The sequence below is a fragment of the Caretta caretta genome, chromosome 6, assembly GCF_965140235.1.
Source record: "Caretta caretta isolate rCarCar2 chromosome 6, rCarCar1.hap1, whole genome shotgun sequence".
Taxonomy (NCBI): domain Eukaryota; kingdom Metazoa; phylum Chordata; order Testudines; family Cheloniidae; genus Caretta; species Caretta caretta.
The window spans coordinates 58544860-58570298 of NC_134211.1; the positions used below are offsets into that span (position 1 = coordinate 58544860).

Sequence of the window (25439 nt, forward strand, 5' to 3'; positions counted from 1 at the left end):
TGCATCCCCCGTGCAATCTGCTCATAGATGTTGACGTTTCTACGGCTGGTCCGTAGCTGTGCTTGTGCAGCCTCTTCCCACAGACTCAGGAGACCCAATGTCTCCTGTACTCCAGGGTGGAGCATGACTGAAGCATGAAGCCGGCATGGTGACTTGTGCAGTTGCACATGACAGCGGGAGCTGCTAGGTGTGTTTGCCAAGCTGGACAATCAGGAAAAGGCGTTTCAAAAATTTGCAGGGCTTTAAAGGGGAGGAGGCCCTCCAGTCTGCATGACCCTGGGCAGTGGAGTTCACAATTATGAGCAGAGTGGTCAGTGTCAGGCATTTTGGGAGGACTGTTAGAGTTGACATAGTGTCTAAACTTGTGCTGCGTTGACCTCAGGACACCGTCCAAGGCCACTAAGGGAGGTGGTTACTGCGTTGCTGTAACTGGGCACTTACCTCAGTAGGAGACAAATTTAAACATAGACACATGCACAACTAGGTCAACGCAAGGCAGCTCACCACGACCCAACTTTGTAGTGTAGGCCAGGCCTTAGAATTGGTATATGTGTCACTTGGATAATTGTTCTTACAAAGTCAGTCCCTCCAGTATCCTCATTTTTGATTATTTTCTCTGAACACACTCAGGTTTGTCAGTGACCTCCTGGTAGGGAAACATCCAATTCTAGGTGCCAGCTTAACCAGTGTTTTAGAGCAGGGACCATCCCTTCCCTGCTGTAGGACTCAATGTCTCTGTGTATAGGGCCAAAACCTCCACTGGCTTGTTTGACTTACATATCTCATTGCAAATGCCTGTCTCGTTGGCTGCCTCTAAAGCCTCAGCCATCCTTGCTGCCCGATTTCCTCCTCTCTGAGAACCTGTTTGATTGATTTTTCCCCAGATTGAGTCTCCTGGGGAAAGCAGGGTCCAGTACACCTGTGATTTGTTACCACTTAAGGGAAGGCAACTGGGGAAGTTGCTGGGAGAGCTGAGACAGAGCTTCTGAGAAGACTCAGGAAGTAAACTGCTGGGGGAGTTCCTGGAGAAGCAGCCTGAGAATCCAGCAAATGCAGGCTAACGAGGGGACCAGCACAGCCCCTTGACTTCCAGGGCAGAGACTGAGTAGAGCCTGGTAAAGATGGATAACTGTACCTAGCAAAGAGGTTGGTGCTAGGTGGACCTTATAGATGGGGGTCTGTGGCCAGTGGGAGACAGAGGTGGAAGAGTCCTTACTGTGCCTTTGGTTTATGTTAAACCAGACCCCAGCAAGAGGGTTTGTTATTGGACACAAGTGCCTGTGGACAGTAAAGGAAATCTGAGACCAAGTGCCACGGAGCCACGCTTGGCCAGCAGGTGGCCCCTCCCATTTAAAGGCCCTTAGGATTATTCGTCTGTCATAGGAATCCAGCTCCTCCCTATTTTTCTTATCACCTGGGAATGTCATTAGTGTTTTTATTCCCCATTCTGGAATCTTATTAAAGCAGTAGGAGGACCAGACTGTTGCTTCTGCTTCTTATGGCTCCCCCTTTCCCATATCTTATTCCGTTGTTACGTATCATTCCCCTCAGTTTAGGGCCTTGTAGCCAGTTTTTAGGCCAGGCGATGGTCCCAGATCCAAGCCAGTTTGAATTAATGTTGAATAAGATGATAGGAGAGCCTATCTCAAATGCTTTGCTGGCATCTTGTCACTGCTGGGTGCACCTTTATTCGGTAATTTTAATGTAAATAGGGTGCAGCTGGGCCCAGTGCTGCTGCTAAGCTGTGTGGGTGGAGGTTGTTTTTGAAGCTAGAATGATTAGTACATTTAGTATGTTCCTGCTCCTCTAATTTCAGGTGACTGGCCCAGCTCTCTGCATTTGTCAAATATTGACACAGTTGCAAAGTGACCTTAAAAACACAGAGATCACCATGTGCAATCCAGGCATCTGTCCTCTACCACGGTTCCTAGGGAGTGAGGCACAGTTGCAAGGGTGCCTGCAAATTGCAATCTCCTTTTCCCTGCTGTTCAGTCTCTTACTCCCTGCGCTGACCCCAAGCTGCCTCCTTTCTTCTGGGAAGACAGGAGAGAATAAGCAAGACAACTGTGAAAGTCCTAGCTGTAATATAGAGACACCTTAGCCTTCCTCCAATGCTTTGGTGTGAGGTGATAGCCTGGGGGCTCTGCTTTCCCACCCAGTTAGGCGACGCCATCCTGCCTCCGTGAAAGGGGCCTGCAGTCCTGGAGCTCAGGCCCAAAAATTCAACGGACTTGTAGTGATGGGGAAAGAGCACCAGGACAGAGCCCAGGCCCTACCAGTAGCCTCTGCCCCCTCTCCCTCCCTGCAAGCAGTTAATCAGCTGGGAAAGACCCTCCTGTCCCCACCTGGGACTTGGAAAGTACTGTGTGCTAATGTTCTTGACACCTCCCCCTGTGCAGAGAGGCTCTGGCTGCAGCACATGGCCTTATTTCCCCAGCTGTCCCAATGGTGCATGTGCTCCTTCGCCTTCACCCTCCTCCCTTCCCCAGCCCCTCTGCATGTCTTTCGCTCTCTCTCTTGGGATGATTTGCTCATGCTCTCCAGGTAACACAGGTTGTTTCCAGCTTGATCTCTGACCCATCATACAACCTCCCTGAGACCCAGGGCATCTCAGCTCTTTCCTAAGGGAGTCCTTGGGGATTTCTCCAAATGCCTCAGCATGTGACTCACTTCTCCCCAGAACCCCTGTTCTCAGGTAGGGGAGGGAGCCTACATAACTGCTCTTTGTACCCCTGGCCGAAGAGTCATTTCTCTGGCTGCCCTAATACTAATATTTACACTCCCCCCGTGGAGGTAAACACTAGTTAGAAGATGTATCTAATGCACAGACCGGAAAAATACTCCATGAGTGCAGAGGGACATAACAAAGAGCTTCATATTGAGCCACTGTCTCCCAGGCTCTGGCAGCCCCGTTTTCTGTGCTCTGAACCTTTCCCATGTTACTTTTACAGGCCCTGCTCTGAGGAAGCTCACACTGGTAATGGCCACATTGCTATTCTTTAACACGCTGTATGAAGCACTAGATCTTTTTGGGGTTCATTATTCGTTTTGACTTCAAAGCTCTCAGGTTAATCCTGCCTTTCTGTTCTCAGCAGATTCCTCCCCTGCATCTCCAGGGCTTATCTATCCACCTGACTAGTTTCTTGCTTGGCAGAATCTTTTCATCTCCTCTCTTTTTTGGGCTCCCTTTAGTACATGCCCACTCTCCCACTCGTGTGGGATAAAAGGGGCCTCCAGCACTACCCCCTACCCCCCGAAGGGGGTTGTATCAGGAATTGCTTTATTAAACTTAACTGGAAAGAACTCCAATGGGCTGTAGCAGCAGCTGGTTCTCTGGCAGACCACTGGCTATGGTGCTCAGAGAGAAGAAAAAATGGTTGAATCCTGAATGGGAGGCTTGTGGCTAAGCCATGGGGCAGGGCTGAGAGAAAGTTCACTTCCTTAAAGCATTATGTGTTACGTTTCTAGAGGGACCAATCCCTGCTCTGAGAAGATCAAGATGCAGTGCCCATCAAGCTCAGAGGAGAGGGCAAGCATGGGGTAGGTCGTCTTCATCCTGACCTTGCTCTTTGTGACCACGGTGAGTCTTTGGGAGGGGTTTGGGGAAGGAGAGCTGGGGGGCTGGCACACACAGACTGGGAGATTGCTTCGTGTGTAAGGGGCCACATGGAGGAGAGTGAGCGTGGGCCCAGGAAATGAAGGGAGTGGTGGTGTTGGCATCCTTGGTGAAGCAAGGGGCTAAGAGGAGACCCTAAGAAATGAGTCAGAGTGAAGACCATGCTGGAGTTGTGTAGGGCATTGAAGGCAAAAATGAGAAGTTTAAACTGGATGTGATGGGCAAAGGGGAGCTAGTGGAAGGACCCTCAGAGGGGAGGGATGCATTTGGGACTGGTGAATAAAGGAGAGAATCCTTGCAGTTGCATTTTCGATGGAGTGGAAGTGGGGGTGAGTATTGGGGAGGCCAGGAAAGAGGAGGCTGCAGCAATCACAGATGACCAGGGCATTGACAAATGTGTGACGGGCAGAGCAGAAAGGAAAGAACAGGGAGCCAGCCTGGATGTGAGGGGAGGAGTCAAAAATGAGTCTAGGGTTATGTCTACACTATGGGATAGGCAGGTGATTCCCAGATCACATACACGAGGCTCAGCCGTGCTGAATACAAACTATCTGAACCCTGTGGGGAAGTTCTCAGCATGTCTGAGCCAGGCAACCGCTACCCGTGCTACCATAGCTACCCTGCTATTTATACTCGCACTAGCTCTCATCAGCTAGCGTGAGTATGGGTAAGAGAGCTGGGAATCACACATGTAGCTCAGTGTAGACATAGCCCATGTGACAGGGAGGTGGTGGGGCCAACAGCAATGGGGCAAGGAGGGAGCAAAGATGACTTGGGAGAAATTGTTTCAGCTATGTTGAGCTAGCAGTGACCTCACCAAGGTGGGCTGGGCTCTCCTGGCTCTGCTGCTGGCTCACTGGGTGCCCGGGAGCATCCTTCTCTTTCCACCTGCTTCCATTTCCCCATCTGTGATCTCCTGGCAGTTGTGAGGCTGCAGTCACTCCTCTTTGAAGTGTTTGACCTGCCCAGTGTGATGTTGGTTATGACAGTGCTATATCAGAGCTAGGTAGTATAATTGTTGTTGTTTTATTGTGCTGCTCAGACCAGTAAAATGGTTGAAAGTGCAAATGCGTGAAGGGGAGGGAGAGAAGCCAAGCGGAGGAGGGACAGCAGGAGCCTCAGCCCCACTGTCCCTGACACACCACACATGGTGACCTCCTGGGTCCTATTTCTTCATGTTGGTTCAACATTAACCCAGGCGGGGCTAGCACTTCTCTTGTCCTGCTCCCTCTTCATTTCCCCTTCAGCTGAGGCATATACCATGAGGCACAGCAGAGTCAGAGTGCTGGGCAGCCTGCTCCTTTTCTGCCTCCAGCACCTCGTGCTGAGCCATGACAGGGGTAAGGGCTCATTGGGTATGGTGGGAAGGCTAGGACAGGGGTGATGGGAGGCTGAGGAAAACAAATGGGACTGTTCATTCCCAAGCTGCAGCTGGAAGGGGAAGCCTGTATGAAGAGCTGACAGTCCCTGGAGTGGCCAGGGCTTTGTTCCAGCTAGACAGCAAGAGTTAACTTGCTAAGAAGTGGGGCGAGAGTGCACAGGGCTTCCCTATTGCTGTGTAGGGAGAAGTAGCAATCCCCAGGTTCTGGGGAAAGAGCTGGATGGGGTGGGGAGAGTGGCTGGTTACTACAGTTCAGTGGATTGTGTTGGGTTATTCTGACTGTATATTTCAAAGCCCCCTGTCTTGGAGCATGAATGAACCTGGGGGAGGGAAGGGGTATCTTAATCAGTCCTGCACCTTGTGCTGGCCACATGTGGCATTTCCTGGGCCACGGACTTTCTCTTGGTGACCTGCTTTATTTATGGGGGAGAGGGGGGCTGTTGTTCTCCACTTTGCCCCTCTGGCTGTCAGAGCAATACATGTAGTACAGGCTAGGCCCTATTTCACTCCCAGGCATATGCAGTATACTGTGTCCCTGTGCCTGGTGCTCCTCCTTTGTTCCCCCCTAGGGCTTCTGCTCCCTCGTTCCTGTCTCTCCATGATGTGGGGCCAGGGTCCCGTCAGACAGGACCTTCTGACTGTCTCTTCTGTCCCACTGCTATGTAGAGGAATGGGAGAAGGTTGAAGCTAGGTTGGAAGTCAGGGTCTCTGAACAGGCAGATGGAAGTGATTTCCAGCATATCCCACTGAGCTGGGGTTGCAAAAAGACCCACACTAAAGTGAGAGAAACAGCTGCCAGTATGTGGCAGTACAAAGACAGTGAGAGCTGATGCTCCAAGCAGACAGGGTTTGGCCCAGCCGAAGGAAATGTACAGGGAAGGGGTGGAGGCCGCAGCTATTGGGGCATCTAGGACTGGTCACAACCGTAGCTCATAGATTGCAGGGAGGTTAATCCTGCACGTGGACTCAGGGTGAACTGGATAGGTCCTGCTGGGCCTCTTTCATCCCCTGTTTTCCACTAGAGGTCAGGCAGTAGGAGAGGCTCGCTGGCTGTGTGTGTTTACTGATTCAGACCCATGAGCAGACATGCAGAGCCTGCAAAGGAAATGGTTCTCTCCAAGCTCTGTGTCGAGTGACTGGTCGGTGTTCTGGTTTGGTAGTTTTCCTTGGGCAGCAGGAAGCCCTTTCCCTGCTCAAGCGCCCGCGACGTGCCAATAAGGGATTCCTGGAAGAGATGCTCAAAGGCAACCTGGAACGGGAGTGTCTAGAGGAGATATGTAGCTATGAGGAGGCCTTTGAAGCCCTCGAGTCCACTGTTCGCACGGTATGTACAGCCACTCCCAGGAAATGTTCCCTCATGTGTAGTGTGAGGAGAGACCAGATAGTCGAGAATCATAGCTTCTAAAGGGTTCATAAAGGGGCTGTCAAGATGAGGTGCAGTTTGTTCCCTAAGGAGATCCCAGACCCCCTTCAAGGAATGACTTTGGTTCTACAGCATATTTCCTAAGTGGGGCAGGAACTACCTTTCCCTCCCGAAAGGTCAGAGAGGTTCTGGTGGCAGCACCCTTGCAGTCCTGGGAGCTGTCCTGTCTGACAGAGGGAAAGAGAAAACTCTAGGCAGGTGCCTGACAAGCCCCATCCTGATTACTGGGGGGATGCAGCTTGGTGGAGGTGGAGGTTGGGGGTAAGAGGTTTGAGGGGAAATTAGGTATATTTTGTTCTATTTGGGAAAAAATGAACATCACAAAGCGTGTAAATCAGTGTGTGCTGGGGACGAGGTGCAAGACAGCTGGGAAAGGTCTGTACAAGGAAACTAAATCTTAGTTGATACAGGGAAGAGCAAAATATTCTAAAAATGAAAAATTAATTTAAAACAGGTAAGAGTGCACAGGAATTAGGCCTAGGTTAAAGTACAATCTGTGCAGAGCCCCAGGGGTTGGAGTTATTAGGTCTGATTGCAGGATGGGGACCTCAAATACAAAAAGGCAAAGATTTTAAAAATCTAACTAACTAAGCAAGTAAGGGTTAATACAAAAGCAAGACTTCCAAACAGCTATAGCCCCCATCCTACAAACATGGCACATGCTTGTGTCTCCTGCTGAGCACATGCATGTTGTGGGGATCTGGGCCTACTTTCAATTTTTAGGCCAGTTAAACTAAGGTTGGTCAATTGTCTTTCATTTGCTTTTAAATTGTGACTAGCAAGGGCATTCAGTGGAACAAAACGGGCCTGAAAATGTCTAGTTATGCCATAGCTAAGAATGGTTTATATATATATATTTAAAATAAGTGAAACTGCAGGCTTGCCTACAAGGTGTATTAGTCTACACCAGAAGGGTGTAAATTCTAGTGCAAACTAGCGTGTAACACATTAGCTGGCCCATGATGGTGTGCACTAAAGTTCTCTAGTGCACCTTTGAAACAGGACTATATTAATGTGCATTTAGGGTTACCAACTTTCTGATTGCAGAAAACCGAACATCCTTGCCCTGCCCCCTGTTCCACCCCTTCCTGAGGCCCCACCCCGCTCACTCCATCCTCCTACCCTCCGTCACTCGCTGTCCCCCACCCTCGCTCGCTTGCTCATTTTCACTGGGCTGGGCAGGGTTTTGGTGTGCGAGATAGGGTGAGGGCTCTGGCTGGGGGTGTGGGCTGGGACAGGGGGATGGGCCAGAAATGAGGGGTTCAGGGTTTGTTTGTGCTCCAGGCTGGGGGTTGAGCTGTGGGGGGGGGTGAGGGTTCCTGCTGGGGGTGCGGGCTCTGGTGTGGGGCCAGAGATGAGGAGTTTGGGATGCAGGAGGAGGTTCGGGGCTGAGGCTAAGGGGTTTGGAGGGCAGGAGGGGGTGCAGGCTCTGGGAGGGAATTGGATGCAGGCAAGGGGTTGGTGTGCAGTAGGAGTGAGGGATGCAGCCTCCAGGCAGCGCTTATCTCAGGTGGCTCCCAGAAGTGACCAGCATGTCCGGCTCCTAGATGGAGGCATGGCCATGGGGGCTCTGCAGGTGCTGCCCCAGGCCGCAGGTGCTGCCCCTACAGCTCCCATTCATCATGGTTCCCAGCCAATGGGAGCTACAGAGCAGGCACTTAGGGCGGGGGCAGCGCACGGAGCCCATGTGGCTGCACCTCCACCTCGGAGCTGGAGAGAAATGCCAGCTGCTTCCAGGAGCTGCATGGAGCCAGGGCAGGCAGGGAGCCTGCCTTAGCCACGCTGTGCCGCCGACCGGACTTTAAACGGCCCAGTCAGCTGTGCTGACCGGAGCCACCAGGATCCCTTTTCGACCAGGTGTTTGGGTTGAAAACTGGACATCTGGCAACCCTATGCACACTCTTAGTACACGCAAGCAGGGTCCACACAAGCCAGTTAGTGTGCAACATGCTAGTGTGCACTGGACTGTATACCCTTCTAGTGAGGACTAACGTACCCTGCAGATAAGTTCTGTACAAGATTTCTACCAATCAGCCCCTCACTCCTTTGCTTATGATGTATCCCTTGCCCCCACGGATACATCATAAGCAAAGGAGTGAGGGGCTGATTGGTAGCAATCTTGTCAATTATTTGTCTTTCCAGTTTAGGAGGTCTTTGCACCAGGGATTGTCCCTTACTATATGTCTAGACAGCACCCAGCACAATTGGGATACTACTGTAATATAAATCATAGAGATAATGCTTGCCACTGGTGCCTGACCTTGCAGGGATGGAAGGAGAGAGGCGTTTGTGGCTGGCTGATGTAAACTTAGGGACCCCAAGCTCAGAATGAAGAGGGAAGGCAGCTGACCACAGGAAAGGCCATTACTGCCAGTGTCCCGTCCCCTGTCTCCCCTCCCCCCCCAAATTGCTTTGTTTCCAGTCCCCTACTACTCCCCAAGTGGGGTAGTTCTCAAGGCAGCATTCGGCTTGAAGAGGGTTTGACAGCTGGAAACTGTCGTGCTGCTGAGATAGGTCAACCAGAAGTGAAATGGGCTCCTTTCAAACAGCCTCCATTTGGGGCAGGGCTGTGATAGGAGAGGTAGCCCCAGAATTTGACAGGAAAGCATGTGACTCAGTGTCACTTTCTCTCTGTTGTGCTCCAGTATCTTTGATCTCCGCAGGGCCAGAGTTTGCTCCCTGTTTGCCAAGAAGGGACATTCTCTTACTGAGACAGTGTCATGCTTTGGTTTGAATTGCAGAAGTTAAGGCAGGGCTGAGGCTCCATTACTCGGCTCCTAAGTGTTTGCATTTGTTTTGCAGAATGAATTCTGGAGGAAATACAGCGGTAAGTTGGTTCAAGTCCTGCAAATGCTTTGATGTCCCACAGGCTGTACAGCTGTACCCCAGAGAGCTGGCTCCCTTGCTCCGTTAGCAGGGCCCACTCCCCAGGGCTCTATCCCCTCATATGTTATGCTGACTTGAGATGCAGTGCTCATTGCAGTCCCTTTGACCTGACAGGTTTCTTGCTCTTGTTTGTTAGTATGTGAATCCCAGAGGAACCTCAGGACAGTTTTGGATGAGTGTCTGGCAGGTAAGAGAGGCTTGGAGACCTCATGAGCTACTGGAGATGGTGAGTTCCTGGAAACCTGCTCCCAGCACAATTTGGGAGGAAATTCTAAAGAAGCAGGGAGGTCATCAGATGGGCAATATTGGGGAGCAACAGCCCTTAGAGGGGGAGGCAGAGCCCCTTAGACTTCCCTGCCATACTGATCCCCCACAAACACTTTTCATTAACATCCTAAAAACCCTGGAGTCCCCCTTGGAATAGCATAGGATAGATGCCCAGCTGCCGTCAGCTCCAATGAGGAGCCAGTTCCTCACCACTATTCCCAGCTACCTCCAGCTGCAGATCAAGGCACTGAGATACAGAAGTGAAGTCCATCCAGATGATCTGGTGGTAAAATTTGTTTAAGGTGGGTCTCTCCATGTATGTGAGAACCGAAGTCGGGGATTTGTAGGCTGGTACCTATGGACTCAGTGAAAATAGTGCCTCTGATTTCCTTCTGGGTCTGACTTGCCCTCTGTTGGGACTTTGGCAGGAAACTGTGTCGCAGGCAGCGGGCAGAACTATCGGGGGACAGTTTCTGTCACCAAGTCAGGGATTGAATGTCAGTTCTGGACAAGCAAATTCCCTCACAGACCTGAGTAAGTCCATAACCCTCTTCCGCACACACTAAATCCCAGCTCTGGTTGGAGGAGCCAGGTTGTGGGGAAGACCACAACCCTGACTGGAAGGGTTCGCTAGGCTGCTAGCTACCTCATCACTCCTTTCTCATAGGTTTAACACCACCACCCATCCAAATGCCAATCTCACCCAGAATTACTGCAGGAACCCAGACGACAACCCAAATGGCCCCTGGTGCTACACTCGAGACCCAGCAGTGCGACGGGAGGAGTGTGCTGTTCCAGTGTGTGGTGAGCCTCGACACTGGGCCCTGAGATACCCTGCTCCCTGGGAGGGAAGAATTTACTCTAATGCTGATACTAAGGACCTCAAGAAAGGGGAGGGTCTGTGGAGAGCGGGTGTGGGAGGGAGGAGTCCTGTGGGAACGGGTGGAGGAGCTATGTTTTGGAAGGCGAAGGTACACTGAGCTGGAGAGGGCTCCCCATGGTGCTGCCCATTCACCTAGCTTGCTTAGGTCCCTTTGAAGTGCTCAGTCTTTACTGTTCTTTGCTACTGTCAATAATGTTGTGCCCTCTAGTGCCTTCAGCAGCTGCATCACTGCTGCCAGCCTCAAGCATTCGTAAATCAGGAATGAATAAATTGCATTTTTTTGCCTACTTTCTGTTTGTTTGTTTTTTAAGTAACCTTTATGGCAAAATCATCCCTCCCCAATTTGTGTGTGACCCTCTCAGGTTTCAAATTTCAGCCTCACACACACACACACACACACACACACACACACGTCTCACTGCTTGACCTCCGCTTATCCTCTCATCACTGAGGGGGTGGGGAACTGCCATTCTCAATATTGCCAGCCCCAAAGGTTACAAAATCATGTTAGACAGAGACCAAAACAAAACATAGCTTTGGGTTATTTTTAAAAAGTTCCTGCCCCCTCCAGTGTGGGGGGTGACAATCGGTGGTACCAATAGTCCCAAATTGATTAAGGTGATTTTTGGCATCCCGCTGCAGGAGCTCTGAGCCCCACATCTGCCAGCCTCACATCTGTTCCTGCAACTCCAGGGTTTCCTCGGCCCCCCTCTTCCATGGCCAGGTGTTGTAGGGAGGGAGAGTGGAGGGGGAAGGAGCAGAGGAATCCCTGCTGTTCCCACTGCTCACAGGAGGGGAGCAGAGCTATCCAGAACTGCTCCCTCCTCCCCTCCTGTGAGACTGGGGGCGGGTCCCGCTTCCTGCTGCAGCCCTGGCTGGCTGGGCTTCCCCAGGAGGTGGGGCAGGCAGCCAATCAGAGAGAGTTTTACCTCAGGCAGAGCTGAAACATGAGAGGGGTTGGCAGAAGGACTCCAGCCCTGGCCAAAGGCAGGTGATGCATGAAGCATTCTCCAGCCTTGACAGCGCTGTGTCCTTCCCCCTCCCTGTACCTCCCTCACTTGGCAGGCTTGGCAGCTGCCCCCTCCCCCTTGTGCTCTGCACCCTGCTTTCCCACAGGCTGCTGCACCCCCTAGACAGCCACTTAGTCTCCCCTACACCTCATTAGCTCAGCCCCTCTCCCCCGTGTCCTCTCTAGCTCCCTCTAGAGTGGCAGCCATCTTCCTTGAGAGCAGCCTGGCCTCAGTCTCATGGAACATAATGGGATGTGGTAGCCATCTCGCTTGGAGCAGCCTCACGTCCACATGCAGGAGTCTCTCAGGAAATGGCAGCCATTGTGCCAGGCGTTAGCCCTGCTGACAGTAGGCGATGGCAGCCCTCCTAATAGGGGAGCTTTCAAGGCTGAAAAGAGGAATAAGAGCATGTGAATACACTATATTTGGGTTATTTAAAAAATAATGAAGTCAGTAAGTGCCACTGACTCCCTTTTGCCAGGGGAGACTTAGCCACATGTCCCTGTGCTGTTCTCTGCACCTTGGCCAGTTTCTGACCCATGGCAGAGGATTTTACCAGCCGACTCTCCCTTAGCCATCATTTTGCTTACACGCTGAGAGACTAGCACGTTAGAGAGGCATCATTTTCCCTTCATGGATGGTGCCCTGGTTGCTCATGCAGGGTAAGAATTGGCTACGCCGAGGGGCAGCTTCTCAGAAGCTAAGATTGACCCTGCTGCTGCTCGCTTAGGTAGCTACACTATCACAGATGCGCCTGCTGTTGTCACAGCAGCTGCCAACACAAGGAGAATGAAAGGAGGGTGAGGCCAAGGTACAGCTGCACAGTATCTCTCCTGGTGTCTGCCTGCTTGCCCAGGAAATTGGAGCCTGCTCCCCACGGCTTGTCGTCAGGCGAGACCTGTGAGAGGAAGGTTATAGAACTAATGGACGTTGGGGCTGTGAAGAATATTTTGTCTCATTGTCTGAGGCAGAAATGTTTTGGGGAGGCCTGTGGTTTGGACGCTGTGAAGGGCTATCTCCCCATGTGCTCAAAGGAGTGGAGGGCAGTGGTAGCTCTAGCTCAGAACTGTAGGTGGTTTCTTGGGTAACCCTCCATAAGCTCGTTAACAAAGATGCCCCTGAGGCCTCCTTGAGACTGCCAGGCTGCTGCATGAGTGTAGGACTGCAGAGAGTTGCGTGTGTGTGTGTGAGAGTGAGGGAGCCTGGGCCATCAATATAGAGAGCCTTCCCCTGAAAAGGCAAACACACTGAAGTTCCATTAATACCTGGGAAAAGTGGGATGAAGGTCTGCTTCATTTTACTCTGAGTGAAGCAGCACTTCCAGGTGCCTCACTGGTGAGGAGGGGGCTCCTGGGCTCTGTGGGGTACCCCATGGGATTCAGGATGGGGACTCCCAGACATGGTGGCGTGTCCAGTGGAGTGATGGGACATAGTGAAGTGCTCTGGGGCCTGCTGGAATCTGGGCTGTAGCCAGACACCAGCACTTCCCACTGCAGGGCCATGAGTCTGATAACGGCTGTCTTGCTCCTTATCTTTCAGGTCAGGACAAGACCACAGTTCCATTTATTCCCCGGGACCCTCCACTGGACAAAACACAGCAGCCATGTGAAACGGACAAAGGGCTACATTTTAGTGGAACTCTTTCTGTCACCGTCTCTGGGGCCAAGTGTTTGCCATGGGCCTCAGACAAGGCAAAGGAGCTGTCCCATGGAACTACTTTTCTCCCAGAAGTGAAGCTGGTGGAGAATTATTGCCGGAATCCTGATGGGGATGATGAAGGTGTCTGGTGTTATGTGGATCATCCAAATACAACCTTTGAGTACTGTGACCTGCACTACTGTGGTGAGGCGCGTCAATGGGTATGGGGATCTTGGGCCTGCAGGGTGGGAGAAATTCACAGTAGCCAGGAGGATACAGTACTGTGGTGAGGAATGGTGGGCCACAGCCTCATGGTAGGCAACGTGTATGGAATTCATGTTTTTACATGAAGTTGTGCAAGTGTGGGTCACATGGTATATGTGTACACATGTAAGACTATGCCTGAGGCTTGAGAGGCTCTTTATTGACTGACAACCCCAACCCCCCACACCACCTCAAAATCTGCCCCCATATTCCAGCTAACTGGATGCTGCTTATTAGTTCACCTGCTGGCCAGAGGTTGGGAAGGAGAATTGAACCAATAGTCTTCCTTAAAAAAGCAATACTTCCACCAACTCCACTACGTGTGGGAAGGGATGGTGCCACTTCTGAAGTCCTATGTAAAACGCTGGAGCTTTGCCTCTCAACATCTCTGTCTGTCTCTCTCAGCGAGGCCCCTGGATGAGATGGATGACGTAATAGCAGGGCGGACCATTACCCAACAGCACCAAACCTTCTTTGATGTTAAGACTTTTGGTTCAGGTGAAACAGGTGAGCAAAGGACCCAGGAGACTCAAATATAGCACCAAAAGTGCTGCAGAAGCTGCGGCTCCTTCCTACAATGCATTGCTTCTCAGAAAAAACAGCCTGTTAAATGCCTACTGCTGAAAGCAGAAGTGGATGTTAAAACTGCTTTAGGTTCTGTCTAAAAAGCTCATCCAAAGCTAGCCTCCAGTTGTGAAGGAGCTTCCAGCCCTTACAGTCCCAGCTTTCCCCAGCAGGAGGTGCCATGGGGAGATCCCTGCTACTTCAGCCCTGGTTCAGAGCAAGAAGTGCTGTAGGAGAAGGTGCAAGACTGCTGGCTTTGGGAGATCTTCCAGTCCCAGCCTCTCCCAGCAAAGAGCACAATAAAGAATGAGTAGGGTTACCATCTTTTGAAATGCAAAAAACCCAGCACTTCCCCCCCACCTCAAAGCAAGCCTGCCACAACCCCAGCCACAAAGCAATTCCGCAACCCCCGCCTTCAACAGCCGCTTATAGTATGTAGAGAGAGAACATCATCAATAACAAATGGGAGTTTGTTTTATCAGCACATTTTGCCAGTCAGCCTTTAGTCTATTTCGTTTAGCCGGTTATCATTGAATGTGCAGTTTCTGATGTGAGCTTTCTTCTTCTTATTATTATTTGGGGGTGGGGAAGGGGGGAGTAGTAGGATCACTCACACCAATTCCCTGATCTTCCATTATTTAATATACCTTGCACGTCTCCTCACTCCTGCATGACTCAAACCCTCTCTCTCACACGTGCAGTGTGCTTGCATGTTGGGGGGCAGGCAGTGGTTATATTTTCAACAGTTTTGATCTGTTATTGCTTAAACTGTGGAAGTGGGAACACTGCAGCATTGTTAGCTGGACACACAAAACTTTTAACATTAGATATCCCAGTGTATTGTGGTGATAATCTAAATCTTTAGACCCATATGGAAGAAACCAGGCAGATTACATTTATTTTTCTGGTACCTGGCAAATTCATAAAAAAACCAGCCAGGCCAGTCAAATACCAGCCAGGTGGTAACTCTAAAAATGAGGCAAGAACAATGGCTGAGCATGCAGCTACCAATTACTCCCAGTCAAGCATATTGTCTGTAGAGCAGATCCCCTGCATTGCAAATCAGGTAGAGTAACAGAGACAGGCTGCCTGGTTTTTCAGATTGTGGCATCCGTCCCCTGTTTGAGAAGAAAAAGATTTCTGATAAGAGTGAGCAGGAGCTGTTGGACTCCTACATTGGGGGCCGGATTGTAAAGGGGGAAAATGCAGAAGTTGGAAGTGCCCCCTGGTAAGTACTGTTGCTGCAGTTTCTTTACAGTCTTTCCTTTTAGACCAGGGGAAATCAGAAGTCTCGTCGGCTGGCATGGAGTATTCACCCAGCACCACCTCTACTCATAGCCCCTTCTGGGGGCTGACTTGACAGTACTTACTACAGTTGGACAGAGACTCCCTCTCTCCTTTTGGAGCCAAGTGCATGGTTGCCATGGAAAGGGAAGCACTCTGCAGGCTTTGTGTTACACCCTTATCCTACTTGTTCCAGTTCTGCAGGCACATGTCTCTGTTGGTGGCCATGGCAGGGATTGGAAGGCTAATTTAGATGGGGAAAGTGGCAGGGGAAAAGTACCCTTCAGATAGGACTGCAAGGAGAATACTCATCCTCAGTTCCAGCTCCCAAGGTCCTAAGGACTAGACCTGACTCATGCTAGAGGAGTGCTGTCATGGTCTCCTGGGGCAGTGAAGGCAGGTTTCCCTGGTCACGCCGAACTGCTGTCCCTGCAAGGCATGTAAGAACACGCAGCCAGCTGAGCCAGTGCCCTGGGTAACTCTCTCACCCTCTCTTCCCATCCCAGGCAGGTGATGCTTTTCCGGAAGAGTCCACAGGAGTTGGTGTGTGGTGCCAGCCTCATCAGCGACCGCTGGATCCTTACTGCTGCCCACTGCCTCTTTTACCCACCCTGGGACAAGAACTTCACCACAGATGACATCTTGGTGCGGATTGGGAAGCACGAGAGAACAAAGTAAGAACTTGAATGGGGGAGGGAAGGGAAGCAGATGGGAGTCTCCCACGAGTGCAATGGGAGAATAAAGCTGGGGTCTAGAAAGGATGTCATCTGGCCTTATGGGAACCCCCATGGTGAACCAGACTGTCATGTGGGTTCCCATGGAGATGCTACTCACTGAGGCTCTACTGATCCCAGAGTCTAAAGTGAAAGGGAGGGCAGTTTGCACCCCTCCCATGGCCATTCTTCCTTGTGAGAAGGATGATGCTGCAAGCCAGCCAGAGGGCCAGCAGCCCCCAGAGCTCACAGCTGCTGCTGCACAGTCACTTCTCTCCTTCTTTTGGAATCATTTCAGGTACGAGCAGTACATAGAAAAAATCTCCATGCTGGATAAAATCATCATCCATCCCAAGTACAACTGGAGAGAGAACCTGGACCGAGACATTGCACTGATACTCCTGAAGAAACCCATAGCCTTCAGCGACCGCATCCACCCTGTCTGCCTGCCCACCAGGGAGCTGGTGCAGAGGTGAGGAGGCTGGAGGGTGAAAGCAACCCCAGAGAGAAGGGCTGAAAATGTCTCCTTTGGGTCTACATGAAGGATCAGGAAAGCCCTGGCAAAAAGCAGGATGCATCTTTTGTGCTGGTTTGCAATAGGGGAGGCAGTTGGTGAGGTGCCCCTCCAGAGTCTGGGCAGTGCTAGGCTATAGGGGTGGCATGTACTATTTCCATGTGTTTTAACCTTGCTTCTTCCCCCAGTCTGATGCTGACAGGATTCAAAGGGCGGGTATCTGGATGGGGTAATCTGTATGAGACCTGGGGCTCTGGCACAGTCGCCCTGCCTTCAGTTCTGCAACAGGTGAACCTCCCCATAGTCAACCAGGATACCTGCAAGGCATCCACTAATATCAGACTCACTGACAACATGTTCTGTGCAGGTAAGTGCTGCTGGGTGTGCAGAGCTAACTGCTACACATGGGGACAGTGATGGATGGGTCAGGGGCAAAGTTGCTCTTGGTACCATGTGCCATAATGCAACGGCTCACTTAGCTTAATTACTGCCCAGTAAACTTCGATCTGTCCTGAAGAAATAGTATGCCCAGGGCATGAATGAACCTCTGGAATTCCCAGCCTATGTAGGGGGTGAAGAACTTAGGGCCATGAATAAGGCTCTTGGGCATCAGCTGGTTGTGAGAAATGAGATAGAATGGGGCTTGGAATTCTCCCCTTGCTCCTGTAAACATACAGAATTAGCAGAGTTCAGCATTAGGGGATTTTGAGGGCTTGGCTGTAGTATTGGTCAACACCTAGGATACTGAATGTGAGGGAGTGACTGTCAGAGCCAGCTTACGCTACAGTACTGTTTTACATGGTGCTTCATTCAACTTGCATTGCTGAAAACCTTAGCGTTAAACAACACCAGCAGCATGTCCCGGCTCCGACGCAGAAGTGTGGCCAGGCAGCCTGCCCTGTCTGCAGGTAGCGCCCCTACAGCTCCCATTGGCCATGGTTCCTGGTTGCCCTAGACCCCATTCCCCAATGGGAGCTTGAGGGCTGGAAGGCCATATTTTGCCCACCCTGCTATAGGAAGAAATCAGGTGAGAAAAGCAAAAGCATCTTTATTCCCCCTAAAAGTACAGCAATGCTAGGGATGATCTTAAATAAGGGCAACTCCTGTACTAAATAGGGGAGGGGGTTAAATGTATGTGAGAAGACTGACTGGATTCTGCTTGAAGGAGGGACCTACAATATCCCAGACCAAAGCTGTGAAGAAGGGGAATCACAGTAGATGGAAGTCTGGGACAGTGTACTAACCCAGGGGAGAGGAGATGGAATTAAGGCAGCATGAGAAAGATAATGGAGGGAAACAGAAGGTGGGGGTGGCTATAAGGAAGCACCTTTATTTGAGCTTTTCATTATAAAGACATTAAATCAAGTAAACCTGTCGCTTTATGACAACACACACAGTTCAGTGAGGGGGTGTTTGGAAGGGCCCTACTGTTAGTACCTTTCCCAGACTTAGCATCAGTGTAACATTAAAGATACAAATGAAGAAGAGAACAGCCCTTTTCCTCTTATCAGATACCCTTTGCCTTTTCTCCTGTAGGGTACAGTCCTGAAGACGCCAAGAGAGGGGATGCTTGTGAGGGGGACAGTGGGGGCCCTTTTGTCATGAAGGTATGTGCAATAAGCACCAGAGCAGTGCCTTTGCTCAGGGGAGACTTTGGGAGGTCACAGCACAAGCCTTATAATGTTAAGAGGGCTGAAGTGACAGTGGGGAGGTACTTCTCTCAAATGGCTGCAGCTACAGTTAAACAGCAGATTCATTTCTGGTTTTGAACAACTGAAAAGAGAAATCCTGAAATAATCAGGCCACATTCTATATTGATCTAGCTTTACCAGTAGTCTCAATGCATAAAGAGTTTAAGGGAGTGACAGCTGGATACACACCTGGTGTAAGCTTGCCTGAGCCTATCAACAGGTGATTGTTAGTGCTCCCATAGAACTAGGCTACAGCTATCACTGTTGAACCTCTACCTAGGGCAGCTGGAGGCCTAAGATGTCTAGGGCACAAAAATCTTACCCCTAGTAGCACTGTGTGTAGAGCACTAATTTATTTTCCTCTCTGTCAGAGCCCAACAGATAACCGCTGGTATCAGGTGGGGATTGTCTCATGGGGAGAAGGCTGTGATCGTGATGATAAATACGGATTTTATACACATGTATTCCGCTTGAAGAAATGGATGCTAAAAACCATCAACAAATATGGGCAATAAAGAAAGCATCTGTCACATCTCAACTCTTACAGCTGCTTTAATTTGTAGCAATATGAACACTAAGGAACCTGAAGTAAAATGGCTAGAAGCATTCTCTGGCAACATTGCCAATAAAATGGTTATAGCAAGGATTGTGCTTGCTTTGTATACTGGCAGTGGTGAGATCAGGACTTGGTTCCAGCTAACTCTTATCTATGTAATTTGTGCCCCTAGCACCAGAGCATTAAGTAGTACATGGTAAGCTGACTTGTTCAAAACACATCAAGATTTGGCCCTAGCCCTGGAGATAAGCAAGTCACATCACCTCTCAAACTGGGATAATGCCTCAAGGTACAAACCAAGAAACTTGATTATGTGCTCCTTGTCACTTGTAGAGCATCAGCACCTAAACTGAGCCTATAGAAAAGGAAACACTAAACTGCTACAAGGGGGGGGGGGGAAGCAGTTAAAATGCTACAAAAACACCTCCCCCTCAGCAAGAGGAAGGCAAGGGGCAGCTGTCCACCTACAACCCTGTCCCTGCAAGGAAAGGGTATTTGAGTGGAAGACAGGGGAAGCCCCCTAAACAAATACCCACAGTATACAGTGTTCATCTTTGAATAAACATTTTGCTAGTTAGTTTCTCTAGCCAAGAGCCCCAGCCACCTATCTGCTTTAGAAATTTTGCACCCCACTACTCCAAAATGGCCTGTTCTCTTCACTGACTGACCATCCTGAGTTGACAATGTAAACAGTTGGTTGTGCTGCAAGGGAAAGACTGCATATTTGAAAAGGGATTAGGTGGTAGGTTAAGAAAAAGGTTAGTTTTTCTGAACTGCTGGGATGTAATTAAACCCATCAGAACAATGATAGTGCTGACAACTATCACATTAGTATGCTAGTCTCCCGCTCCCCCACTAGGTAATCTAAAAGTCATTCCTAGAGCAGTAGAGATGGCTGAGAGCAGCACCATATGGAATAAGGGAACACTGTAAAATGGTCAAGTTCCACAAAAAACTTAGAGGGTTATCAGGTGCTTGTTTTATATATTTAATGGCCTCTGATACAAGAGTCTAGAGTAATTGTCCTGACTATGAAAACAGTTGTCAATTCTAATGTACTTAGTCTAACAGTAGGAAAATGAGGAAAAAATAGACTAGTTTCATGTCTGGTATAGTCACTTTAAAGGCTGACTTGTTACACACTTGTTTTCAAAACAAAATTTAACTAATAGGATGGAAATATTTGCAATAGGCTGATAAGTGTGTTTTTTAATTAAACAGTCTAAATTTTACCTATCAAGTAATTCCTGGGCCAACCATACACCATTAGACAAGAATAAGCTATACTGCAGAAGCAACATTGGGCAAAAACCTTAGGTAATACTGGTTTCTACCACTGATACTTAATTGCTTCTGAACTTCCAAAGTAACTTGAAATGTTAAGTTAGTGTTGTACAAGTTTACAGGCATTCCTTTTACTTCACTCACTACTGCACCAATTAGCAATTACAAACAAAGGATGCAGCATTTTACAACATATAGTAATGTAACAGCGGAACTCAGTCAGCTACTTTCAGAAACTTTGTGCAAAAGGCAAACCATAACCCAGAAAGTAACTGGCAATTTATCATTGCAACAGAGCACTGATTGAGTGATAACAGCAGTGGCTCCCATGCCAGCAAACACAAACTATCCAGCTAGACCCTTGTCAACACATAGCCCCAGCTGCAGGTTGTCTGAGCACTCTGTCATTGCTCTATTCCACTGAAAAGGGTATGAGGCCACCCTATGCCTAGAATTGTTTTCAGAAGAACTGGACAAAAAGCCTGGCAGGAATAGAATAGGGGTGGGAAATGATTGACACCAGCTGGCCACTTACATAAGATGGGGATTCCTTCCATACTACACAGACTCACTACAGGCACCATGTAGCAGATTACTGCCTCACTAGAACTCCAGCCCTATCATTTCTGTAGGAGAGAATTGCAGAAGCTGCAGCACAGAAGGTAATGATTTAAACTATATTCTTCAGAGATGCCTTAAAATTCAGCCAAGATTAGTTCAGTGCCAGCCCTGGGGTAGGAACTGCTGGCTTAGAGAATAGATCATGAAGCAGCAGCTTTTCAGGGAGCAGTGATGAACCTAGAAGCAGGAATATACTACAGAAACCCTCCGTGCCATGAGTATCACAGGATACAGCTCCAAAACATGTATGCAAGTCATGTTCCATAACAAGTTTGCTGAAGACAACTATTACATTAAATAGTAAGCAGGCAATGCAACATGGGTCTCAATTTTACGCCCAAGGATTTTTTTTGGGAAGTAGTAGCCAGAGGAAATGTCCCCCTACTAATCACAACCAATAGCAACCATCTTCAAAAACTAGTATTACCACAGGACGTGCAGACATTTTGATTTTAGCGTGTCATCACCCTAAGCAGATTCTCATAATTGCAATGGTGGTTCTGTAGGCTGGGATCCACTTGGATCTGCACAGCTACCTGAGGAAAAAAATCACATGAACTTTGACTCCTAGCTAAGAGTATTTTGAACTTGGGATGCCGCTTACCTATTCTGTAAGACCATTTCTATCCCTCAGTAACCTCTCTTGAAGGGGGCAAATGTGTCACTGCACTTCTTCACAATGGGGACTAGGCTTGCTCTTGGTACTGACTTCACAGGGGCCTGTAAACTGAAGTTGCTAGACATTTGTTAGTCTAAGTCAATTCCTTTCTGCTTCCTCAATGTTCTTAGGAAGAAGTTGAAAGGCAGCCATATTAACAGCAACAATACTGCTGGTAGAAATAAAAGGCTGAAAAGTCCAGGGTTCCCTTCCATGAACAGTAACAGCAGCAGCTCAGGGCAGTCCATTGCTCTATTCAGCTCAGCAATACCCATTCACTAGCATCCAAGAATACACAGTGGCTACTGTTTCCATGGACAGTCACTGCTGCTCCTACAGGGACTGGTATAATTAATGCAAACTTTATTTACAAAAGACACTTAAATTAGTTACTCCATGCCATGCGTCCATACAGAAATCAACAGTTCAAGGATTACATGGAGAAGAATTCATAAAATTAAAAGTGAAACCACTAAAGAGCTTCTAAGAGTTAAGAGCTAGGAAAAGATCTTAAGACAATTTTACAAATAAAAAACCAAGTTATGAGAAGCTAGTCTGAGCAGGAGGACAGCTGTTTACAGGTCTGTACACTACACCTAATACACAGACAATCTTCTATTGTCAAGAGATGCTCACTGAGAAGCAGAGTATGTACAAATACTTGTGCCACAATGACTCAGATCATCCCCCAAAATCCACTGTATTATACATAAACCAGTTTGTATACACTAGGCCTAAATGAGGCCCCTTTAACTATGAAGACTTCTAGTTTAGTAAACTAAAGCTGAAGACAGCTAAGCAGCGGCCATGCTCGTGCGCACGCTCTGTCTCAAACAGCTTCATTTGCGACTGCTTTTTATTCTCTCCAGTCTTTTTTTCAAGTCATCAATATTGGCTGCTGTGGAAGAGGAGGAAGAGGTGGTGGTTCCAATGCCAGAGGAGTGAGTCTGATTGGAGTCCAGGTCCAAATGCTGGTAGTGCTCCCGTGACTCACGGAGCTGAGAGAGCTTACTGTGCAGCATATCCGTGGAGGATGCAACTGTAGGGGTGGCTGGTTTGGAGAGCAGTGAAGTCAATGGTGGTCTGTCTTCCTGCTATAGGGTGGGGAAAAGGAGAGGTTATTTAAGACAGTGGAAGGCAAAAGCTGTGCAAGAAATCCACACCATAATGGATGGCTCCTCATGCTCATGGGGAACATGCTGACCAAAGGAAGAAAAGGAGCAGTCCAACATTAGTACAGTGTATACATTCCAACTCCTCCATTTCCAGGACAGGTATGTAAGTTATTGCCACAGTGCATTAGCTACTTGGAACCAGGTGGTCACTATTTTCGGTTAGTGGTGACCAGAGTGAATTGTATGCTTCTCATGATCACTTGCATTAAGCACAAGTTTTCTGAATTACCTGTATGTGTGACAAGTTTTCCACATTGCTTGGGCTTACCTACCTTAGAGCCTAAATCTTTGCTTACTCACACGCGTCACATTTGGTTATCGCTCTCTGCTTCTCATCTCAATTAACTAAAGGAGCCAAAGGTCTGCGCTATTGAGTACTACTTAGGATCTAAAGCAAAGCCCATCCTCACACACCAGCTCTCATTCTCTTTAGAGAAAACAACAATCAGTTCCCATTTCATTGGGAAGGCCCACTGCGAACCTGCTAGACTCCCACTGTTTTTAAACTCTCAGTGTAGACAGAGGCTGCTCCCAGGTATGGCATCATGAGGACAGAGTGAGGAATTCTGAAGTAACTGAGTAGAAAGAAAAAACTTGGAATTGCCTGACAGGATTCTTCTGCCATCAGATGCTTCAGAGTCAAGTCACTGCTCTTCTGGGAATCTGCAGCTTCAAAAGTCAGTGACAGAGTTGAGTTTACATCAGCACCACATGCCATTTTGCACTCAGCAGTAAACTGTTGTGCATGTCCTATTTTAAAAGGTCAGGGTAGTGTTCTACCTATATCTATACCACCTAAGCCTTGCAGCTATTCCTGGAGTCACCAGTATGTCTAAAGTGGCTGGCAGTAACCATCTTTCAATGAGTAACTAAGATTCCCAAAGAGAAAGCACTGGATGAATTGAAGGTTTGATCCATTCCACAGGTTCCAATGTAACATACTGAGCACATTCAGCATTATTGCAGTCTCAAAATCCCATGTGCCCCAGCCACACAGCCCTCCATTCATGCTTTTAGTTGTTGTAGAGTGGGAGGGTACAGAAGTTTAGAAAACACAGTCATGTGACCCAGGAGTATAGCTTAATATAGGTATTACCCTTTAGAGGCCAGGAACTAAAGGTAAGTCATTTAGCCTTTCCCAGAAACTATCAGTTAACTACCTGGCAAGAGAAGATACAACTCTGGAGTCTAGCAGCTAGTGGTGTCTACATCAGTGCAGCAGAGAAAAGAAAGTTGAAGCACTAAGAGTTTACTCAGCCAGGTAACAGCTTTAAAGCCATTTACACCAGGAAAGATGACATACAGTAGAACTCACTGGGATCAGAGTCTGGGCACTGTACAGCAGATCTCCAAATGAGTGGCCTCAGCCTAAGTGGGCCACTTCCCTTGTGGAATTTATAGGGGGTCTTTAGAAGTACAATACCTTTGCATTGTCAAGGCCACAACGCTGCCTGAGGATTTTTAGCCTTTCCAGGTAGACTGAAGGCCCCACCTCCTCCCCATTTGTGTTTCCCATGGATGAAGATACTGTGTTGGTGGAAGTGGGGAGACACGTTACCTCCGTCTGAGGAGAAATTCCTAGGAAAGGGAAAAAGAACACGTTTAAGCCTCTTAGCCTCATGTAGTATCCAACAGAACAATCTAGATCTTGAGACTACATTGACCCACACTGTGCTCTTGGAAATCCCATTAATCAATTATATTTACAGGTAGGGCAATGGGTTTGAGAGGGTTGACAATGATTAGCCCATTTCTTGAAAGAAGTCAAGCCACCATAAGCGAGCAGCAAAGCAGCCCCAAAAGCCAACATGTTCTGGCCATTAATTGGAACAACTGAAGAGGCTATTGTGGGTCATGAGTAGCCATTAAAACCAAATGGTAAATTGACATTACATGAGGGAAAGGCTTTTAAGTTTATCCTTTGCTCTTCAGTGCAGCAAGCTGAGTTAGAGGAACACAGAGGACTGAGGTATTCCTCTATTGACCTAAACCCACCCAGGGTTCTTGTGCAGGAAACTTAAGGGCACTGCTTCTCCCAATTCCTCTTCATGTAATTGAGAGTGGTGAAAGAGCCTCCAAAGATCCCCTTTCCCTCTAGTCTCCACATATCAGACAGGCTTTATCAAATTAATGAAAAGAGCTCTCTCTCTTCATGGAATGGAGAAACTAAGAAGAGAGACTGAGGCAGAAAGTTGCCTTGGATCTTTAAAGTTGAGGGAGAGACAGACACTCTCCACCCACAGGAAATAATTGAGTCCTGAAATATTTCTTTTAGTCTTTAAATGAAGTAAAGCAATATGATTAATGCAGTTTGGAAGGCTACATTGCTGAGGTGCTAGCTAGCACTTCATCTTTTGACCGTGCAGATTTTTCAAAGTGGGGACAGAAGTTAGTTCTGCATTACCAGCAGCATTTAGGAGGTTCTGAGAGACTCAGTCACTCCTACTGCCAAATTACTTTGGGGGAAGGGGGAGTTAAGGGGAAAGACTTCAATGGGCACAGTGTTGGATCTTCTAGGAGCAGAAGGACAAGCATAGTATGTGTCCTTTACTATAAATAGCTATTCTACTGCTATGTTTCATGATTTCCTAATGGGATCTGTAGTTTTATTATACTGCATTTTCTTAATTACTGGAGTGTGCTTATGGACAAATTTCCGAGTTCTGTTCTACTGAAACACTTCACTGAGCAAGTTGAGACATCTGAAATTCAGAATTTATGGGAACAAGGATCTAGTAAACAAGATAGCCTGTTAAGCAGGCCTCTGTGTTGACAGATCTGAATGGAGAACTGTGACTATCCCCTGGCTTCCTGGGACATTTACAGGGTGACTTAACAGCTTACCTGATATAGACTGCTCCTATTAAGGGTTGCCAGACTATTCCTAGCCAAGACTGGGGACATTAGAAGAAAAGCTATATCTTATGTCTGCTGTGTTGATGTGAAATCTACAAAGTTTATGCCTTGCTTCAATCTGACAGTTTCATGCAAAGATCCTATGACACTATTTT

At 48.5% G+C, this 25439-nt stretch overlaps 2 protein-coding genes across 8 annotated transcripts in view; one reads left to right on the forward strand and one right to left on the reverse strand.

Annotated features, from left to right (window-relative positions):
• The first annotated feature begins 3572 nt into the window (after nucleotides 1-3572).
• F2 (coagulation factor II, thrombin) lies at nucleotides 3573-18780 on the forward strand. The gene is given in 15 exon segments (XM_048853557.2): nucleotides 3573-4728; nucleotides 4731-4956; nucleotides 6158-6321; nucleotides 9223-9247; nucleotides 9443-9493; nucleotides 10002-10107; nucleotides 10241-10377; nucleotides 13006-13308; nucleotides 13774-13875; nucleotides 15034-15160; nucleotides 15723-15890; nucleotides 16228-16401; nucleotides 16632-16810; nucleotides 17980-18050; nucleotides 18506-18780. Coding segments are annotated over 15 exon segments (2022 nt in total). The 5' UTR covers nucleotides 3573-4683; the 3' UTR covers nucleotides 18650-18780.
• A 2781-nt stretch (nucleotides 18781-21561) lies between these two features.
• Nucleotides 21562-25439, reverse strand: part of CKAP5 (cytoskeleton associated protein 5) — a 102614-nt gene continuing 98736 nt past the window's right edge. For all 7 annotated transcript variants that reach the window (XM_075129570.1, XM_075129567.1, XM_075129568.1 and 4 more), the window contains 2 exons: nucleotides 23852-24006; nucleotides 21562-22347 (listed from right to left, as the gene is read on the reverse strand). In XM_075129570.1, the coding sequence (XP_074985671.1) occupies nucleotides 22093-22347; nucleotides 23852-24006 (410 nt within the window). In that variant the 3' untranslated portion in view covers nucleotides 21562-22092. The remainder of the gene's footprint in view (nucleotides 22348-23851; nucleotides 24007-25439) is intronic.